At 44.1% G+C, this 20,451-nt stretch overlaps 1 protein-coding gene across 5 annotated transcripts; it reads left to right on the top strand.

The window, feature by feature from the left end:
• Positions 1-19,598, top strand: Ciapin1 (cytokine induced apoptosis inhibitor 1). 5 transcript variants are annotated; one of them, XM_077686772.1, is made up of 8 exons: positions 1-146; positions 360-515; positions 1,681-1,815; positions 5,790-5,857; positions 7,679-7,796; positions 9,797-9,919; positions 12,060-12,184; positions 19,131-19,598. In XM_077686772.1, the coding sequence occupies exons 2-8, from the start codon at positions 362-364 to the stop codon at positions 19,242-19,244; spliced, it is 837 nt and encodes a 278-aa protein (XP_077542898.1). In that variant the 5' UTR covers positions 1-146; positions 360-361; the 3' UTR covers positions 19,245-19,598. The 5 variants fall into 5 exon arrangements, with proteins under 5 accessions (XP_077542898.1, XP_077542897.1, XP_077542894.1 ...); XM_077686771.1 differs by lacking the exon at positions 19,131-19,598 and adding an exon at positions 14,307-14,438; XM_077686768.1 differs by lacking the exon at positions 19,131-19,598 and adding an exon at positions 14,307-14,438 and having other exon boundaries at positions 12,057-12,184.
• Positions 19,599-20,451: the final 853 nt, after the last annotated feature.

Genomic DNA, 20,451 nt, shown 5'->3' with positions numbered 1-20,451 from the left:
ACCTCCATTTACTCCGTCGCCTTGGAAAGAACGAACAGGGGTCAAGTCGATCCACTCCAAATCCATAGGTGTTTACGGTCGTGCCGCTACAGCCGTTTGTGCGTCGTAGAATTTGCAAAATTTCCCCTGTGCGGCAGCTAACGGAGGTATGCTTTATTCGGTTCACTTGTTGCTTGGTTGGGAGTCAGGTACAGTGCGAAGTAATTCTTAAAGGAGGTGCAACTTTTCAGGTGAAACGGTTGTTGCTTTCCAACCTTTGTCATTGTAGTCGTCACCCCAACCCTCACTTTCCTGAATGCCGTATTTTTCATTTTAATTACGTATTCTGCTTCCTTGTTTGTGTCTCATCAAATCTGCAGCAATGGAGCACGCCTTGAAGGGAGGTGACAGGGTCCTGCTTCTGTGGGACGGCGAAGTCAACACCGAGGAACTCTCGGATGTCGTTGCTAAAGTTCAAGCTTTAGTTCAAGATCAGAGACTTTGCCAAGTTGAGAACGCACAAAGATTGTCAGACTGTAAGTACGTGTGTGGCGTCCTGACGTATTTTAACGGCGTTAGTCTATATTGGACTACTTAAACGCGAAAAGTTTGGTCTGTCTGCATTCGATTCATCCGCCTGGCCAAAAAACAGGAAAGAATGCGTGAACACGAGGTATATTTAGGCAAGAGCGTTCGAAACTACTGCCATAGCTGACGCATTTCCTGATTGTTCAGAGCAAAGGAAACCTAGAGCATATTAGAGGCGCCACCCTGTCCTCGAACCCTAACTCTAACCACAGCACGGCGTAGAGCAAGACAACGCTAGGTCGTAAACGCTAGGAAAGGAAGAAATATTGCATTAAAAAATTGTGTTGGAGAGGCGAAATAAAAGCAAACGCTAAAACAAAACATGTCGGCTCGAGAAGCGGTAAGCACAACAGTTACAAGCAGTCCCAACAGATGGTGTGCGAGCAGTGCAAACTCAACAAATTTGGATTGAGACGAGTGGGTTATATGGCGGGGGCGGCAGAATGCCAACATCTTTTCATGACAATTTTTGCGTAATAAGCACATATGCAGCCAATTTTTTTCGTTCAGCAGTTGGTATATTCCGTAGCGGTTTTGCTGTGTAGCAAAGATGGCAGATATACCTGTACCGTAAAAGCATGTTCGTTTAGGAGCCGATGAAAGAGGTGAGGTGGCATGGTGCTACTTAGCGCTAGGAGGCAAGTCTGGTCGGGCAAGTCTGCACACACGTTGCACATTCTGACCATCACAGGAGGGATTGCGTTTGTGTTCTGTAGGCAGTATATAGTTAAAAGTAACGCCTGCCGCTGTGGCTCAGTGTCTGAGGCGTTGTGCTGCTGAGTCCAAGGGTGCAGGTTCTATGCTGTCTGCGGCGACCATTTTTCTGATCAAGGCGAGAAACGAAAACACCCATGTGTCGAGATTCCTCGACGGCACCCTCTACGTGCTTATTATTGAGAATACTTTGCAAAGTAAGGTCCAGCAGTTGATTATACATAATTGAAGTGATTTCATATATATGTTGAACTCAGTGGTTTATTTTTGAAGGGTCTGAATTTTTAAATTAAATTTTGAGAATTTGTAAAATAAGGTTTGAGCTGTTCTGACCTGTCTGTTTGAAGTGAGTGCCATGTGCTTGTGTGTAATATCCACCTGTGTTGTGCTTCCTTTCAGCTGACCACCCCAGTTCAAGTTTCGATGTGGTGCTTGTCGGGTTTGTCACGCCACAGATGCGGCCAAGCTGCAGCACTTTTACTGATGTCATCCGTTTACTGAAGCCCAATGGAAAACTTCTTGTCAAGCTACAGGGTAAACTCATTTTCACCATACTGGTGTATTTTATCATGTCTGTGGCATTTTCCTGTTCACCAATTTCATAATTGTGGCACTTGCTGGCTTGTAAATTTTCAGCCAGGATCAGGCACCCTAATGCTGTTGCCAATTCTTCCTTTGTTTTACAACAAGAGCTGTAGAATGGACAGTTTTGTTGGTAAAATGGTGTTGCAGTGCGCGTGTAACTGAGATGCCAAGCTTGAAATGGCCTTGGTGGCAGGCTTCGAAACAGTGACCCTGAGGTCCCGAAACATGCGGCTTAGGCAGTCGAGCTACCACAACCTGCTTCCTAGACTTGCTTTTTTAGATCTCATGAGGAAGCACAGCTTAGCATCTGCACTGTGCGCTCATAAGAGCGCACAACAGGAAAAAGAAAGAAAGAAAAAAGGGAGGTGGCAAGCGTGTAAAGCACGGAGTTGGCCTCCCACATGATGCAGCGCGGTTCTCTGAGGTTGGATAAGTTGCAGTAGCTGCGTTTTGTGTGTGTGTGTGTTTTCTCAATGCCCGATTCTTAGAGAATTGTGGGGCGCTGAACGCTTTAATTGCCTCGGCCAACCAGAATGCTAGCTTACGAGGTCACCGTCACCGGTGCACCAATTTAAAATTTTAGTACGTAGCTTTGAGAGCGATCCCAGTTTAGGTATCTCAGACCTGTTCATCAATGGCTGTGGCATGGATGAATAGTGGCTGGGATAGTGCAACAATTTCTTTGCAGGGATGTGTCTGCGAGTTTTTGGTCTGGTGTCAGTGCATTACCTAGTTTGAGTTAGGCTTGTAATGGTTTACCTTAGGCTCGTGGCCAAATGGATGTTGTGGTCACACTGCGTGTAGTCCATGTAATTTTTTTTTACATCAGTGACCACACTCTTGATACGGAAAATAGTACATATGAATCGATTTTCTTGCAGTGTTTCATGCTTGTTGAGTCAGCACGCTGTTGTCATTTTAATAGTGTATTTTTATTGTTTTGCTGGTGTGCAGATGTCAGTCTACATCATTTTATTTTCTTTACATTGTGGGGCTTTTCTTTAGTCTTTGTGCACAAGGTTGCTGTAATTGATGACAAACAACACACTTGTCACATGCATGTTATAAAAATTTTAGCACGCAGTTGGAAAGTGTCATTATTGGGTGCTGCGTAACAAAGTGCCAGTGTTGGGGAAAGCAAACAGTGTTTATTCAGTGTATTGGTGTTGTCAAAAGAACAAACCGATTAGCAGTGGCATAGCAGCGTTAACACACAAGAGTCGATTGGGCAAATGTCACAGCACTACGCCTGACATACACATGCTTTGCATATCACCATTGATTGTGTGATGTGACAGCATTATTAGTTTCGAAATGCGGGGGGCAAAGAATGTGGTCCTATACACGTACATTAAGCTCTTCTTATAACATTGGGATACACATGCATTAAACTTTTCTTATAACATCATCATGATGTTGAAAAATAACTTATCTCATAACATCATGACAATGTTGAAAAATTCGTATTAAGAATATTTTGTTTAAGGTGGCTATCTACCTAAATGACAGTAACAATAACATGGGAAGTGCTTTAAAAAAATCTTACACCCCTCCGTCAAACGACAACGATGGTTCAGCGCGAAGCTTTCTTGTGACGGATTCTTTGGTTGTCGTCTAAGTTTTCCAAACTGCTTTGACCATGTCAAAATGGAGCACTTCGATAGACGCTGGCTTCGTAACACAAGGGACCCAGGTTCGATTTCGGCCATGGGAAGCTTTTTTTTTTCTTCTTTCAGTTCGACGTTTGCATGTCACAGGCGCCCACAGTGAGAACTCTAAAGCTTCGCTTTAAAGCGTGTGCAAATGAACAAACCTGGTGTGCCACAAAGCTGTATTTTTATTGACAAGCTAAAGGAAATAGCAGATGGGATTTACTGTCACCAGTCTGAGCATTGAACACCTTTATGCATATGGTAGTGGTACCACACCTGGTCTGTACAGTCAAAGTTAAAAAGAAAAATGCAACGTGGTTGATTCGGGGTACAAGCTGTATTTGCAAATGTATCTGTATTGCTGACGCGTGAATGCTCATGGTGGCACCGAAATGCAAGCACGACCTGCCTCCTTTGCTTCCACTGTTATCACTGTGTTTTGTGATTAAAATGGGTGGAAAACCCAGGCATGTTAAGGCAGCATGGCATTTGCAGTCCTGATCTGCCTTGCCTCGGGCAGACACGTGAAATGGACAAGTCAGCTCGCGGGCTTCTCCCTGCAGATCTAAGGGCTTCTCTCAGCCGCTATTGCACTTGGGCTTAATCCAGGTCAGTGCACACGTCAGGCTGGGAAAGATTCAAATATATATAGTGATAGTTTGAGTGAAGTGGTTTCCTTAAAGACATACCCGATGCATCTGAGCTGGTAGCTGTGGTGATATATGTGGAGCTAGTAATTCGTTGTGGGTAAAACTTTGTTGTAGGTGCACACAAATTCTTTAATGTGCCACTTTTTATTGCCGCGTCTTGTTTACTGTCCCCCCTTTTTTATTACTTGCTTGCTAAGAAAAAAAAAAGGACTCACTTTAGGATAGTACAAAATGGAGCAAGTATCCTGCCAAAAGCACTCTTTATTGATTAAAAAATGCATCCTAAAAGCAAAGTTTAGCACGAACACGCAAAAATGAACTAATGTTTGCGCGCAGGGACATTTGCATGTTTGAAAAAAGCAGTTGTATGTTGCTGTGGGCCACACTAGAATTTTGAATGCATTGTGGCACCCTCTGATTGGTTAGAACAGCAGCAGACACTCAGAGATATATGTTGTGGCATGCAGACGGGCTTCTTGAATTTTTTGTTCTCCAAACAGGTTGTGCACATTTGCTGAACAAGGGGATGATTTCGGCAGCATTAAGCTTTGTTGATCAAAGTGACCCGTGCTCATCGAAGACAGCTGGTTTAATTTGCCATTCATCGAACACGTATCAAAGGGTAACGAGAAATGCGGCCACGGAGTGTGTGCAGAACATTGCCCGCCATCTTCGTTACTGCAGTGTTGTGACTGCTGCTAAGAAAAGGCCTCAGTGTGACAAACGAGGTCTACCAGTGTCCCTTGAAGGCACCTAGAGCAGCAGGGGTGCTGGATGTACGTACAGGCATGTTGCGCTGATGTTTGCCGCACAAGCAGCGGTGCCATTTTCTATATCCTGGCGGTTCAGGGCGTTATTTGTATTGTGAAAGATGCCATGCTCGTCACGACCTCTGCTGTTCGTAACATTCAATTTGCGTAAGTGTCGTCGCCCGAACTGGGTTACCGACTGTAATGATTATGAGTGAACTCCAGGCACCCACACGCAGAAGGTTCTTGGTAATGTCATAACAAAAGCCAAAATGAACGAACAGGTTAAGCTGTGCAAGTGATAAGACATCAGTTGCCGACATTGTAGCCGACCTATCAGGTTATAGGTAATGAAAAAGGCAAGAAGGACTGATGCATTCATCACGGCTGTCTCTGTTTACGCCTTGTCTTAGTTTCAGCCCCGTACACGGTTGGCATAGAACCCTGCAGGCAGTAGGTGATAACAGGTCGAGAAATCACCATTCCTGTGCCGATGCCCTAGTGTGTGCTACAGGCAACTTTATTAGGAAAAGTGCTGTGCTCACAGCGGCCTCTGTCTGGTGCAGGGTGCCTATGCACAAAGGAGCTATGGCAACACAAAATATTACAAATAAAGCACTTGTGGGTGCTGTGCTGAGTAGTGCAAACTTTTATGTGAAGCAGAAGGTGCTCTTGGTCAGTGCAGTTTTCAAGCCTGAGTTGGAGTGTTCAATACAAGCCAAAAAAGTGTGGAGCTGGGCTGCAACGATGGAAAAGACGAAACTGGACCACGAAGATCAAGCGAACACAAGTTTACTGTGTCATTGTTAATGTTGGTGTGCTTTCCGGTTAGCTGCTTCATGGCTCTTGACACATCACAATCTAATTTGCAGGAGCTGATCTTGACTCTGGGAAATTGGTGTACGATTTGAAGTTGTGTGGCTTCATCAATGTTCACCTGGTATGTGAAGAGTGACTGTGTCGTATGCATTTATATGTGTGAGCTGTTTCACATGACTTGAAGCACGAATTGAAATGTGAAATGTTGGAAATGTTAATTTTGATGTGAGCAAACTAATTATTTTTCATTCACATGTTGTGGACTATCTCACCATATTTTAATGTACATTTGGGGCATTAGGCAAGTTAAAATAACTCCTTAACTGTGACCCTATCAATACTTTTTTGATAAAAATATGTATAGGATGGAAAAACATATATGCAGCAGTTTCCATGAAATTTTGATTTTTCTAGGAGGCATATCAATGATTTAAAGAAATGGTGCCAACTTCAAATGACTGGCAGAAGTGTACCTCATACAATTGTTGTGTGCTTCAGTATACTCAAGCACAAGAAAGCACCGCACTGCATTTTGTGGAGCAGTAGTAGAGTAAGGGGCCATGCAGACAAAACACAAGTTTGGTTCATTCAAAGGATTGCCTCGTTAGAGTCATACTGACACCACTTTGAACATAAACTTCGCTCACATAAGCTATATAATTGGGGAAAAGGGGAATGTTCATGCGAACCACTATAGCTCATTTCCTGCACTAAAAAATATGACATCATATGCACAGCCATGTGGTTGGCTGAGGCTGGCAAAAGCGAATGGAAGTTACGCAGGGCTTACAAGCTTGCAGAACGAGGTATTTTCGCTTACGTGTAATGCATATTCATTTTATAGCAGTAGGAATGGTGGGGTAAACAGTGTAAGTTACGAAAGTACACATAAACGTACAAGTACCAGTGCGTACTGCTGTTGGTACTGCATGCACTCTGCTCGTTATAGCTGCACAACAGTGTGGCACTTTGGGGTTGTCTCACATGACACTGGCCGTGTGAGACAACCGCATTTGGTTGTATTTTAAAATTGGAAAATTACATAAATTTCTCATTTCTGCACCGATGCTGATAATTCTTTTTGCATCTGTATCTGAACAACATGAAGAACAGGTGTAGGGCCCGAAAAGTACCTGTAAAAAAAGCGCTTCAGGGGTCCTTGAAGGGGGACTCACCTGTTCGCATTGCTGTGACACTTACTACTTCATGATCCACGGACTTGAAAAGCATCGTGCACCGATACGAGAAGCTTTACAAATGCATATCAGTGTTCACAATGGCCTAGTTTGCCTATTTCAGAGGTACGTCACTTCTGTACTGAAATAAAAAATAAAACTTTCGCTTGCTACACTGCTAGTGCCATCTAGGGAAAGCTGAAGAAACCAAAATGTTTTTCTTTTTTTATTTTTATCTCTGTTAAGAAGTGGTATATTTCTCAAAAAAGGCAAACTAGGCTGTTAGGAACATTTCTATGAACTTGTAGAACCTTTCGTATCGGTGCACAATGCTTTGTAAGCCCGTGGGTCATGTATTTACTTAGTAAGCCCCATATGAATGTGTTCAAGTGAGTCCCCCTTAATACAAATGCATGATTAAGAGGAACAGACAGTTTTGCTTTCTTTCAGTACACACAGTGCAAAAAAATAAAGAGTTTCCGTGTGAGATGATTTTTTCGTAAGATGGAACAGGTCTTTTCTCTCAGTTTGAGTTCATTTTGATGCAAATTAGTATATGAATGGTACCCCACTGTTCCTTTCTGCTACTGCCAGTAAAGTGTCAAAGCGCCCTTTTCAAGGCTAATTTAGCGTTAATATTGGCCGGTGGACTTTTTAGAGCACACTGCATGTTCTGTGTACTGCCTTTGGTCACTCGAGTCATGTGGGGGATGAGAACTGCAGCGAAAATGCGGCCTGACAAACCTTCTCTGACCAAATCTCTGCAGAAGCCTGGTGATAGACAGAGCATCGAAGTAACCTGTTCCAAGCCGAGCTACGAGATTGGTTCTTCTGCAGCACTCCCATTTGCTGCTGCGTCTAGTGAAACCGGAGAGCCTACCGCTGGTAATGTAGCTTGGCATGTTATGTGTGATAAAAACAAGAATTGGAAAGTCGGAGCACCCTAATTTTTATGAACTGCTTGATGTTGGTATCAGTAGTGGTATGCACAGTCCATGTTATAGATGCGTCATTTTGCTGCCACTGGTAACGAGGGCTCAGCAGTGTGCTATTTGGACTTGTCAGCATGTGCAAACGATTCTCCTGCCACTTCTATGACCTTTCACCTTTCTAAGTAAACGTACACTTATAGGTGCAGAAAAATGGCATTAAAACCCTTTTATGTAGTAGTGCCATGATTATTAAAATTAATGCTGATAAATTTTTCCTGGCAGAAATATCTTGTTGAATTCTTCAACATATTTAGCATGATATGTTGCAAAGAGAAATTGTACTCTATTAGGTATGCTGTGCTGTTTTTAGCAAATAAACTCAGACTCTGCCAAATTATTTTCACAACATTACAAGCAAAGGTACTGACCACACAGCAATTTTTTCTGCAAAAGCATAGGTGGCTCGTGGTGCAAAAAAAAAAAACAAAAGCCGTGTCATTCTTCAGTGGCAAAAAAGAAAAAGATACTCATTGGCTGCAACACATCATGCATGTGGCTCCAAGCACGCGCCATGCTCATGAATAAAACTAAAGCATTCGCGATAGCATCATCATTGCTAGGGGGCCAATGAAACAGCTGGTGTCGTAGCAAAAGGGGGAGACATTGGTACGTGCCGGCCTGACAAAAGCCCTAGTGTTGCCCTGTGATGGTGAGGGACATGCAATTTCAGCACAAGCTGCGCTGAGCTTCACACTCCAGCTGCTTTGGCTCCTCCTCCTCCCTGCATCGATAAGACTGATTTTACGTCTATGGCGCCTGCTACCAAAGTGTGTGGCCAAATTGCAAACAAATTTCACAAACACCATGCAACGTGCTTATGTTTTTGCATCTTCACACATAAGCAGACTTCAGTGTCCTCCACAAATTTTTTTACGTCTCCTATATTAAAAAGAATTGGCAAGACGAAAAGCATTGTCATGGCGGTGCATCTATGTTAAGATGGTCTGTCTGAAAGTTATGCTTTCTATTTTATTATGTAGCCTCGTGCTGTGAGAGGAATGCACGGGTAGTATGGCCCTAGTGTCTGAAATTCAACCCCTCCCTACCACCAGCAAATGTTCTGGTAATTTTATTGCCACGTAGTAGGGGCAGAAAATAACAGCATGTGGAATGTGCATGTTTATGAAACAGAGAGGTGTTCATAATATCCTCCTGGCTAAAAAAAATTGCATGTACTGAAAACTCTCTATGCTTCTTGAATGCTTTAGAGACCGAACAAGGCGTTAAGATGTGTTACAAGAGAGAGAAAACGTTAAATTCCAGATATGCAATGCAGGCAAAAGAAAAAAAACATGCGCATGTACATGATAATAAATACACATAAAGAAAACTTCCATTGTGGCATGCCTCAAAAACCAGGTATACCTTCAGTGTGCTGAACCCTACATTGAAATTTAGTGTATATGTTGTGGAGCCATGCATAGCTGTCACGTCATGAAATCAGGGCTGTTGAAATAAGCTTGTCACCAAATCCGTGGGTTATGAAACCATGATCTGTGATAGAGACAATGTTTCATTTCGTGTATTGAAATCGAGGTATCTGCAAGGGAACATTGCTGAGGTTTGTTTTGGGCAGTCTCCACGAATAGTCGCATGGGACGAGTAAGATGCCCCTACTGGTGCAGAGTGATATGTGCAGAGCATGCAGTTTCATGGTGCTTGCTGACTGTGGCTCTGCTCTGTCAAGCTGTGTTGTGATTGCTGTATCTGTTGCAGTTGACGTGGAATAAGACGTCATTAATTTTGGAGCTGCCCTGGTATTTTAAAGTGTGCAATGCCAGCTCTGGTAATCTAAAGGGAAAACTAATAGTGTTTCATCCTCTGCCTAAAACTTGGAAACAGTTGCAAAATTTTGAGCGCAGTTTTCAACCTCTTTCTTGTTTCTATTCCCAGATGTTAGCAAAATCTGGTCGCTGTCAGCACAAGACATGCTTGATGGTGAAGCAGACCTTGTGGATCCTGACCAGTTGATTTCAGAAGAAGATCTTAAAAAGCCAGACCCAAGTGCACTGAAGGGTAAGTAGAGAATTTCCTCATTCATACACATCTGTCCACACAGGCTAATTAATAGTAAGTGCTCACAGTAAGTGCCGGTGTGCAAGCCTGTGCGTATTGTAAGCAGTTTAGCTTTTTCATGGTGACGTGTAAACGGGTGCACTGTGATGGCTTCTGCAGAAGTGGCAAGGCATTGAATTGTGTGGATTTTATGTTGTTCTGCTTGTCACTTGTTTTTGTAAAGCACAGCAAAGTGGGTTGCTAGATTGCTGTTGTCAAGTCTTTGGGAAGACGATCAGGCTGTGGATTTGACACTTGGATTTAGCTGGTATTTGACACTAAAGCGTAAGAACAAATTGGCCTGCGTCAGTAGGTTAGGGGGCCATAAATACAGATATATACCACTTGCAGCAGCATCAGTTGTTTATTACTACAATGAATGCCAAAACTGGGAAAGCAGGTATCACTGTCCCATTTTTCCACATTACTATTAGTCACTTCATGAATGGTGATGGTGAAATGGTATTTGTGGAACTTGTCTAAGCAGCTTTCTGAAAAGAGCATTAAGGTTAAGACGTCTAAACGTAAAATAGCTGCATGTGGCAGCTTCTGCTGAGCACACTTTTATAAGAACACAAGCTGCTGCTAGTAAACATCGTAGAAAACGCTGGCTCGTCACTGCCACAGGCAAGTAAGCTTTGGTTCCGTCTCAGCTTGGCCCGAATGTTTTGGATTGTTGTGCAAATGCAGTCGAAAGGTTTATGCTGGGCAGCGCAAGAGCTGTTGCTGCTTTTTACTGCCAGCAGGGATAATAGTAATGCAGTTGGCTGCATAGTGATTTCTCTAATCACCAGGCACTGACATGTTATACAAGTTCTCCTGAGTGATGACGTGGGCACAGTCGACTTAATGGCAATAGCTCTGCTCACTTTGTGACACGCTGTTCTGCATCGCAACAAAAACGAAAATGGGAGAGAGAAACTCGTGCTTTCAATTATTTATTTTCAAGCAAGCGGAGTGTCGTTAGTCATTGAACAAAAGTTGATTGATTGATTGTGGGGTTTAATGCTCTGACGCAGTGCAGGCGATGAGGTGCACCTTAGTGGAGGACTCTGGGTTACTTGTGGCCACCTGGGGATCTTTATCGTGCGCCGAAATCTCGTACACACGGGCGTTTTCGCTTTTCGCCTCCACCAGAAAAGCGGCCGCCGCGGCCGGGAATCGAACCCACGTCCTCAAGCTCAGTAGCACAACGCCTTAGACACTGAGTCAGTGCGGCGGGCATTGAACAATAGTTGCAAGAGCTATGAAATTTCAGGTTTTTAGTTAAAACAAGAAAGTTATTCAACACTTGGTGTACCTTTAATAGCTTGCTTGTGCCAATATTTTGGTTTGCACAGAACACTGAGAAATTTAATCTTGGCACCCTTGACTCGTGAACCTCTCGCTGCAGAACAAAGTCCCATTTGAGCAAAGTATTTTTGCCCGATGCACATTTGACATTAACGTCCACTATTTGGTCTTAGTGACATCCATCTCATAGCCTAGTTGGTTGTTCACTTGTAAAAGAAAAATCATGAGCCATTTCATTCTGTGAAGGTGAATGGCCTGCGATGCTTTTTAGCTCACAACATAAAGGGGACACAGAATTTAAGTGCATGCTTGGATGCATATTATAGAAAGACCGACTGACTCTCGAGTGGCTTGACGGAGTGGCACAGCCGTCAGGGCTGTGAAGTTAGTGGGCCCGCAAAAATCCAGAACTTGGTGCACAGCGTTGACGTATATATTGAATCATAGCTGAGAAACAGAAACAATTCGTATATCTTAAGACTCCTAAAATAATTTTTAGGCTCAGTAAAATTTCCTATTTGTGTTTTGTGTATATCTTTTTGTGCATTTTTTTTTTCATTCACCGATAAACTGTCAATAATTACACTTTTCACAAAAGTGCTGTTATGTGTTTGAAACAGAAATCTAACAATGCTGAATGTGTTCAGTAGCTCAAGAGAAAAAAATGTTTTCTGGAAGCACTCAAAATCGGCTATTTTTCTGCGGTCATGAAAGAGTTAACAAGCTTTTACTGTAAATGGAATCCTAGCCATCTAGCCATACAAGCTTCGCTTAAAAATAATTGCTGTCCTGTTGACCTTTGCAGCAGCATGCGGTAGTGAGAAGAAGCGACGAGCCTGCAAGAATTGCACATGTGGTCTCGCCGAAGAGCTGGATCGTGAAGCAGCTGCCAAAGCAGCTGCAGCAGAGCAGCCCAAGTCTTCATGTGGGAATGTGAGCATTGCATATGGCTTTGATGTGTTACTAGTGCTGATGGCAAGATGGCCTCTTATGCAACGGCTAGTCGTACACCTCACAAGTCTCCCGAATTGAGGGATTTTGAAATGACTTTAAATTTCTTTGTGTTCACTTTTAATCGTATTGTTAATTGAGATTTTCTAGTACTAACAGGTCCCAAATAATTTTTGCTAACCACCTAACAATGTTCCCTGGCCTAGAATTGCTATACGTAAAATCTTTCACCTGTTCTAACTAGTGCCGTGTCCATGCCGTTTGTTCTACATTTTTTTATTCTTCATTGCATATGCAGACCTGATCCCTGCCATTGGCACTGCTCTCTTCATTGCTGTTAGACTTCCTCTTTTATTTAGATTTCATAGTACAGGGGAACCTCGATTATAAATAAGTCCCCCGGTTTTACGACGACCCGCTTCTTACGCTGGATCACCGCGGGCCCGGCGAACTGCCCATAGAAACAATGCATTAAATACCCTGATTATACAATGCTCGGGTGTATGCGGCCTGGTTCATACGACAGACCTCTTAGGCTGCTCCGCCTACTCGTCCCGACCTTTATTTCTTAAACCCATGCGATGCTGCTTGATGTGCAAAGGTAAACAGTCTGCAGCGGGCCTGACCACTTGCTGAACAGACTCAAGCAAGCAGGCAGGTACTGGCGGGTGGGAGCTTAATTTTAACCTTTTGACAGCCCCACATGGCAGCAGATTGCCGACGCACCAACCGCGAGAAGTCAAAGTGCAGGTGGCCGGCAGACTGCCAATTTGAAGCTCATATCGAGTCAACAAACGTGAAAACACGTATGCAATACCCCACGGCGAAGACTGAACTCTCACTTTCCTTGCCCGCTCAATCCAAGTTCCTTCCTTTAAAGGGGTTGTGAAGAGAAAATGCATTTGTCTTTGCTTAATTTTGTCTGCTTGAACAACCTTTTAAGAACATAAATCCGAAATATTTTCACAATTCATTGCTTCTAGAATTTAGGAGGCGCCGTTGAACTTCTCGTTTTGGGGCGCATCGCAAGCGATCATGCGCGCACCGTCGGTTGGCAGCGCAACTAGAATGACGTCACGTCAAGTACATTCGACAGTTCAACGCGGTTCAATGTTCTTTGTGTATAATGTTCTGCAAAGCTGCAAACCCCATATTTTAAAAATAATGCATCCTTTATTCTTTGCCAAAAAACAGTTTTTTATCCACGTGAGCGGTGTCGTGACCACTTCAGTTGTCTGGCAACCAATGCAGCAGAGCTCAGACCTACTGGGTGTTTGTACAGTTTGTAGCCAGTTTCCCTGCTAAATTTCACGTTCTAGCCGAATTTTCTTCGGAATCTTACCTTTTTTGTATTAAATGGTCCAAGACCGCTCGAGCAAAAAAAAAAAAGTGCCCGTGTGTGATTCAAACTTGCGTCCTCCGAGCCAGCCCAATGTTACGACCAGCCTAGTTGGACACTTTATCCACTACACTTTCGACGTGAGAAGCGCGTGCGCGCCAAAAAACAGCTGCATAAAAGCCTCTTCGCATTTGTAACCCAGAAGTTTGTCGTGTCATAAATTCTGATCAATCCAGAGCTTTAACTGCCAACTTACTGTTGAGCGCTTCTGCAGTAAGCCAAAGCGGAGCGTATACAATCAACGAAACAGCGTTAACAGCATTGTTTATTGCAGGAAACAGGAAAGCAATCGTCGAACTGCGTGATGTTGGGACTCGGCGACTCGGCGCTGTATCGCTGCTTCTCACTAGTTATTTTTGCTCTTGATGATGAGTGAATGATGGATGGGTTTTAAGTTTTAAGTTTAAGTTCCTTCGATAAACGTGTTTACGTAATTAATTCTCATTTTAAGCGTTCAGCCATTCATCTCGTTCGTGTTCGTGCAACTCACATTACAGGCTACGTGAGACAGACGTCAGCAAACTTGGCAAGAATATCGGCTAGCAAAACGACAGTTTAGACTCGTGCAAAACAGCATAAACAGTTTACGAATGCCCAGTTTAGATTAAACGTGGTTACTTCTGTCTGCGCCACTCGCCGGCGTTGTTGACTGAAAGTTCGACCGTGTTGATCAGTCGTATCAGAGATCAGACATCTCCCGTTCAGTTGCAGGGAGAGTTTCATCATGGCGCCGATGTTGCAGCTTTATCTGACCCTTTGCAAGCCCGCTCTATGCCGACATATTGTGCAGATGAGGGAGAACTATGTTTGGCTTTTTACTGACTTACTGAAACGTCACATCACGAGTTGAGGAGGAAAGCCTCGGTGAAACCGTAACTGCATTTGTTTACCTATTTGCCGATATCGGGCAACGAAACGGGTATGCATTGTTTGTTTATCAGGGTTCCACGGTTATAAGCGCACGCACAGCACAGTTTTTTTTTAAATCTCTTCACGACCCCTTTAATGACGCTTTGTCTCCCCCTGTGTTGTCTCAACCTCCGCATCGCCCCACGTTTTTCTCTCTGGCCTTACCGCACTTACCACCTGATCTCTGCTTATCAGTCTTTCAAAGCTGCTTTGTCGCTTCGTTCCTTTCTTTCCTGCCTTTTCTTTCATCGCTGCCTCGTACTATCATATGTTTTGCTTCCCTTCCATCGCCACTAGGTTGCGGCCGTGGAAGTTTCACACTCTCGCCTTTTCCCCTCAATTCACTCGGCCATGTCAACTGTCCTAGCTTATATAGCGCGCGCGCGAGGTGCAGGGCTGGCGGCTAGCGCAGGCGCTGTGGAGGGGCGGGGGGTGGGGGGGGACAAAGTAGGAGTTTTTTTTTTTTTTTTTTTTTTTTTTTTTTAATAGAAACTTGGGATTTCAGTTAGGGGTTCACAAATCACACGAGGGGTTCGCAAGTTCTTGGCCCACCTGTCCCGTGAGACTGTCTACTCGGGTGGCATTTACCACCGTACCCCGATCATACACCCCTGTCATATGACGCTTTCACGCGGTCCCTTGAAGCTCGTATTATTTGGGCTGCACTGTATTTGTTGTACATAGGTGTTTTTTTACCTTTTCTCTTTTAAATCTTTGACATCACCACCAACTCTTCCGTAACCTTTCAGCTCTACACTTTCATTTTCCTCTTTCTTAGCTCTTTCGTCACTGCACCTATTAAAAATCGTTCAATTTGAACGACACCTTGGGAGTGTTCGTAGCGTTCCAGGTGTTTCTGGAACAAGTAAAGCTATTTAGAGTTAGCTCAGAAAATTCCCTTTCAAAATCAGTTCTGTTTTCATTTTTGCTACAAAAACATGATTTTTGATGCGCATTTGCATCAACTGGCATGGTCATTGTGCATCGTCACTGCTACCAAAGAAGAAGACGTGCCGCTCGTAATTACTCTGTATGAGCGTTTAGTTTTTTTTATCAGGGCAAGAATGGTGAATCAGAAGAAGATTTTCAATCAGCAGGTTTGCACTGTGACAGTAATAATCCCTGAAATCGGATGAAACTATCAAGCAGTGCCTGTGTGGAAAGTTATTTTATGATTTTAGGCAGTTGTATTGTTTTTGCGCACATTGTTCTCAGTCATGTTGTAGTTCTACTTGCCACAGGACCATTCACAAACAGTTTACAACAGTTTCGGTTTTGTTTCTGCATCTTGAAATTCGTATTTGGTGGTACTATGCAGTTACCCAACTTCAAGCCTGTCTGCCATGGTGCCTTGAGCGCCCGCTACTGATCCTTGAAAAACGCATGCCACTTCCGATTTCATCCCACCCTAACCTGATTTCTGCAATGGGAACTTCCAATGCAAGTCAAAAAATAACACCCAGTCAATCTGCAGTTTTGAGAAGGAGAGCGCTTCAAACCGGCCTTGCACACTGCCAGCTGTTCGCCTGCCAGTTTCGTTTCCATACGGGGGTATCTGCGGAGGTCTAGTGTCGCTTCTTAGTTGAACTGTCTATTTGGACGGAGCTTTGAACAGGTTTGGTACTGTTTCTTTTTGAAAACGTCAAGTGGTGCTGCAATGCAGGAGGCTCGTAGTGCTGAACTTTTTCATTGTGCAGCAGCTACTCGGCGAAAGATTGCAGGGCACGATTCTAGTGCATTGCACCTCATTCCTGCAAGCAGGGCTACAATAGCGAGTCAGAAGATGATAATAAGCCGCAAGTTTATGTTTTGAGAGATAAGTGACAGTCAACAAGATAAGTCAACAAGCATCAACCACCGAGTTTCGTTTTCAACTCCATGCACATTTTTCTGCATTGCGTGCTTGTCCCGAATACTGTGCTGGCCCTAAATGCAAAGTCAGTCATTGACAAGATGTTTTTACATCATGTGGGGACTAATTGGTGCCTCTTATAATGTCAAAACGCCAGATTTCTTCGAGGGAACAACCCAAAATTGTGCATTCTGAAATGGAGGTTGGGCTTCACCGCATGGTGCAGGCATCACGCAAGCTAACATTTTTGTTTATATCTGACAAACTGTTCCTTGCAAGTCAACATTTTTTCTCGGATGTATTTTTGAAATGTTTCCCTACAAAGTGTATATTCGAGGATGTTTCTAGTATCGGTGGTTTGTTATCATTTTCAATGACAACTTGACAAAAATTTTGATTTTGATTCTTTTTTTTTTTTTTGCAATTATGATGTATGAAAACATTTTAAAAACTGATGTTGTTGAAAAGGGCATTAAATCATCTGCATTTTATGTTGCTGAAATTAGTGCCCAACCAATATGTTTAGCAGAAAAAAACGTTTCCTTAGACATCTAAAAATTGGTCAGTTTCCCGCGGTAACGACAAAGTTAAAAAAGTACTGACACCAAACATTTTGGTTCTCTTTTTATTGTTTTTAGGTTAGCACAAGCTCCTTCAGGAGTAGTGCTAGTTACCTTCATGCTATATGGGTTATGCCTAGGTGAATGCTAAACGTGCCGTTCAAAAAGTGCTGCACCACTTTCACAGCCTGCTTCGCATATTTGACTAACGTCTTTTTCTTTTTCTTTCCATTGAGTCTTGCATTAACCTGTTTTGCTTTGCAGTTTATCGGTGTCCCAGTTAAGATTGTTGTGCAAATGCCCTGAAGGGGGCATTTTTATTCTGGCCCTGATGTTGAATTCCAATGGCAGATCCAGAGCACTTTCGGAGCAACTTTTCTGCTCTGTCTGGAGCAGGCGCGTTCCAGTTGCAGATCAGGAGTAACCAAATCCTGTTCCAATGGCAGATCAGGAGCGCCGTCGCAGCCGAGATCGCTCCGTGGAGCAAGAAAAGTTGCTCCGCCGAAATCGGCGGAGTCGGCCGGAACTCCCTCGGGCGCTTACGTTTGCCGCGTGACGTCGCCAACGTCGCCGCCGTCTGCGCTTCCGGCCAGTGCTCGCCTTCTCCGCCTCCTCCAGCCACGCAGCGCGAGATGAACGCGCCCTCAGGAACCAGACAATTTCGGGGAAGGCGCGACGCAAAGGATGCTGGGGATTTCCTGTTCCCGTCACGGCTCAGCACTTTGCTCTGGCGGGAGCGGCTGCGTTCCAAAGGCAGCTTCGGAGTTCCTGCTCTTCGCAGAGTCGGCGCGCTCCGCGGTGGAGCACGGTGACCACTCCGGATCTGCCATTGGAATTCAACACGAGTCTACATGTCAATTACGCTGCTAAGCTTTAAAAATGTGTTATTGAAATACTTTTCTTTGTAGATTATTCCAGTAACCATTGATACCGAAGTGCATACTAAGATTTTGTCGGAAGAACCGGGCAAACCTAACAGCAACCTGTTGCAAACAGGAGCCTATTATAATTTTACTTAGTCTCATTCCAGGTGTACAGGCACTTAGTCCGGTGCAGACTTACCGTATTTACTCGCATAATGAACCCACTCGCGTAATGAACCCTCCCCCCACTTTTCTTCTTGAGAATTTACTTTTTTGTCACTTTGAATAAAAAATGCAGCGTGGATATGTTTTTATCTCAGCATGGTTGCTGATGCTATAGACAATCGCAGTAACTTGATATCACGCCACAGTACAAGCAGAAATGCCAAAAACGCATTCCAACAAAAAGAAATTGCAGCAGTAGCCGGAGACGTGAGTGGGAATGCTGTGGCTCACAATTTAAAAATTGCTCGCTTGCGGTGCGCCACCTGCTGAACGCAAAGTAAACCTTGCGTTATAAAAACGTTGCGGCGTGCAAACAAAGCGTGAAACGCACTCCGCACTCCTTTCCTGCTCTTTGCCGTTCTGGCTTGTTTTGGCGTCATGCGAATAAAGCACTAAACATACTCCGCACTCCTCTACTCTAGCTGTTCCGCGACGTCGCCATTACGCTTCGTGGTTTTGTTTCTCAGCCGTGTTGCGACCTTTTTTTGAGCTCCTGGTGCGCTCCGTACGATGGGCCAGTACATGAGCTACACAGCCGGTTTTAAACTGAAGGTGGTGCAGCATGCTTTGATGCACATGAAAACCGCGCGGCTGGGCGGCACTTCAGTGTTGACCCAGCGCGTGTACGCTACTGGTGAAGAAAACGAGATTTTTGGGCAGTGAACAAGGTCCGCCGTGTGTTTCGTGGGACAAAAAAAGGGAAGTTTCCGGGTGTGAGAAAAGAAGTTTTGGAGTGCCTTGACGGCATGGAAGACGGTGCGCTGTGGGCCGACTACGAATGTGAAGCCGCTAGCGATTTCAGTGAGGAGGACAGCTCCATGGCGATTAGGGGGCCACTGGCATGTTCAGAATAAAAAAGAAAATCCATTACATAATCACCCAGGTGTTTTTACGAAAATGGTGAGGCTCTGACGCGCTTCTCTTAGCAACTTTATTTTGTGGAATTTCAACTTTAAAAAAAAATCTGTTCAAATTATTTCCCGCATATTGAACCTTCCCCCCAAATTCATGCCGAATTTTCCAGAAAAAAAAGTGGGTTCATTACACGAGTAAATACAGTAGCTTTAGTGTGGACACGCAATCAAATTCTCACTGGTGGTGATGTGTGCTCTCTTTTCAGTGCTACCTGGGCGATGCTTTCCGTTGTGCCAGCTGTCCTTACCGAGGACTGCCCGCATTCAAGCCTGGTGACAAGATAGTCCTGACCGAAGACCAGCTGGCAGTCGATTCGTAACAGCTGCTTAAAGAAGAGTGAATGTTTTTAGTGACAAGATTGTGTAGAATGTGTGCCACCAGCCAAGGACAGCTGGCATCTCCCAGAGATGATGTGGTGCTAAAACATGGCCACGTGCAGTCAGCTGTTAATGGTAGTCCTTGGCAGCATCGTGCGGGTTACCATAGTGCAAGGTAGTAGGCCGCCGAATGTGGCCATCATCAGGGCTTGATTAAAATTTCTCCATGCCAGTGTCGCACACCTTTTTTCTTGGCTGTGCGATTGAATGACCTTCCAAACTGCACAGGTCCAAACAGAAGAGTCCTACTTGCTACCAATTTCCCTTCAATAAAGAGACATTCTGTATTCAAGAAACTTTGTCAGTCTGCACAGTGACCCATCACCTTACGATGGTGTGCAGGTTCGTGGTCGCAGAGACTGTTGCTAATGGCATCTAAATGCAGAAATGCCCAGGCGTATGAAATTTCAGCGTGCATTAACAGGACACAAAAGTGTCAAGTTGGTTTTTATTGGCAAATTACAGTTCTGCGAATACAGATACACCACTTACGGCAGTTGCTCAAACTAATTCGTGAAGAAAGGTGCAGACAAACTACAAGCCAAGCGGTCTGATAGAAGGGGCTTATTCCTAGCTGCTTTGAAAGTGCAAGCCAAAGGAGAAAATGTTGGATGGCGAAAAAGAGGTGCCTTTACTAAGGGTACTTCTAATACGAAACACAAGCTCTAATGCTAAGGTATGACCCAAACTGCAGCGAAAATACACTGCCACATCGTTGCAAGAAGAAACAAGAGGCCATTTCTTATTTCTTGAAAAAGTGTTTCCTGGCCTCTTTATTACAGCATGTTCATGGGTGAAACAGTGTCTGCAAGCTTTAATGCATTCCAAAGCTATTTTTCATGCACAAAATGGGTGTGCCTGTTAAAAGCCTACCTCGTGAAGGGAAGGGATAGCACACACAGCGGTTAAGTCTCACTGAACAGATTTGGCCACAATGTGCCTTCGCACACACTCGAGTGGCATCACAACTGTTCACGTAGAGAAACGAGTGGCTTTTGTTAAACCTGGATATAACGAAGTTGACAAAAAATTGCAACTTTTCATTACATGCAGGTGTTCGTTACATGCAGGTTTTGAGTTGAGGCTCGCGTGAATGAAGCAGAAATGAAACCAAAAAGCTGGACAAACTGCGCAAATTGCGCCTCTTGC

This window comes from Haemaphysalis longicornis, unplaced genomic scaffold (assembly GCF_048455015.1).
Source record: "Haemaphysalis longicornis isolate Haplotype H1 unplaced genomic scaffold, Haemaphysalis longicornis Haplotype H1 scaffold_1, whole genome shotgun sequence".
Classification (NCBI taxonomy): domain Eukaryota; kingdom Metazoa; phylum Arthropoda; class Arachnida; order Ixodida; family Ixodidae; genus Haemaphysalis; species Haemaphysalis longicornis.
Note: the sequence above shows the minus strand (reverse complement) of the source record. Positions and strands in the feature narration are given on the sequence as shown.

Excerpts from the sequence above, each read along its gene's own strand:
- Ciapin1 (XM_077686768.1), top strand. The coding sequence starts at position 362 with ATGGAGCACGCCTTGAAGGGAGGTGACAGGGTCCTGCTTCTGTGGGAC. Across the intron at positions 9,920-12,056 it reads AGACCCAAGTGCACTGAAGG|CAGCATGCGGTAGTGAGAAG; the intron begins GTAAGTAGAGAA and ends TGACCTTTGCAG. Across the intron at positions 12,185-14,306 it reads CCAAGTCTTCATGTGGGAAT|TTGCAGGGAGAGTTTCATCA; the intron begins GTGAGCATTGCA and ends TCTCCCGTTCAG.